Genomic DNA, 843 nt, shown 5'->3' on the forward strand with positions numbered 1-843 from the left:
GCAGCAGATTAGTAGCTGCATGTTGTAGCAGTGTATGTTACTTTTAACATAGAAGCTCCTTTCACTTCATGTGATGGTTCTTTCTGCATCAGTGAGATAAAGGACTTTGATTTATTTGGTATTTAATAAACACAAAATGTTTTTATATATATATATATTTTTTTTTTTTTGTGATAAAGGTAAAATTGCTTCAACACATTAAAGATGAAGCATCATATTCGTCGTGATTTTGTTTTGGCACAAGCTCCGACAAAAGCTCCCACTGAAATCATGACTCATATCACAATACCTGCCAAAATGATGGTACTATGATTCATTTATTTGTTAATATGTAGTGATGGAATGAATAAAAAAGTAGAGGCATTAAGACAGAAATCCACTGTCATCATGAGCTCCAACTTTAGTGATAGAATAATGTCTCGCTGCAGTTTTCTTCTCAGTTCAGCTGAATTACTGTTGAACAGTTGTTGGCAAAAAAATTACAAATTGTTGTGCTCAGATAATATTAAAGTCTCTCACCGTCTGTGAAAAGGCAGCGTTGTTAGTAGTTGTGTCATGAGTGTATAAATCATCACCTGACGTACAGGACCTGCTTCATCACGTCGTTTCATTCTGGGTTTAATCTTATAAACGTCTCTGATATGAAACCAGAACAGGGTCAGTGATGTCACCTCTCCACCCTCTTCTCTCCCTCCAGTCCGAGTCGTGGGTGGGCGACGAGGACGAGCCTCTGACGGGCTTCACCTGGCGGGGCGGCTGTGAGAGGGAGACCACGGGCATCCTGGCCTGGAGCGAGGTGTTCGTGGTGGAGAAACCAGACGGCTGCAAGGTCAGTCCACAGGC

General features: G+C 41.3%; 1 protein-coding gene across 1 annotated transcript in view; it reads left to right on the plus strand.

Annotated features, from left to right (window-relative positions):
- The window catches only part of LOC111649816 (atlastin-2-like), a gene marked incomplete at its 5' end in the record, with an annotated part of 13,580 nt that overhangs the window by 213 nt on the left and 12,524 nt on the right, over nt 1-843 (plus strand). The window contains one exon of the mRNA XM_087172094.1: nt 698-829. Coding sequence (XP_087028220.1) covers nt 698-829 — 132 coding nt within the window. The remainder of the gene's footprint in view (nt 1-697; nt 830-843) is intronic.

This window comes from Seriola lalandi, unplaced genomic scaffold (genome assembly GCF_002814215.2).
Source record: "Seriola lalandi dorsalis isolate HSWRI2012SDOR001 ecotype SW California unplaced genomic scaffold, Sedor1 jcf7180002052035, whole genome shotgun sequence".
Lineage (NCBI taxonomy): Eukaryota > Metazoa > Chordata > Actinopteri > Carangiformes > Carangidae > Seriola > Seriola lalandi.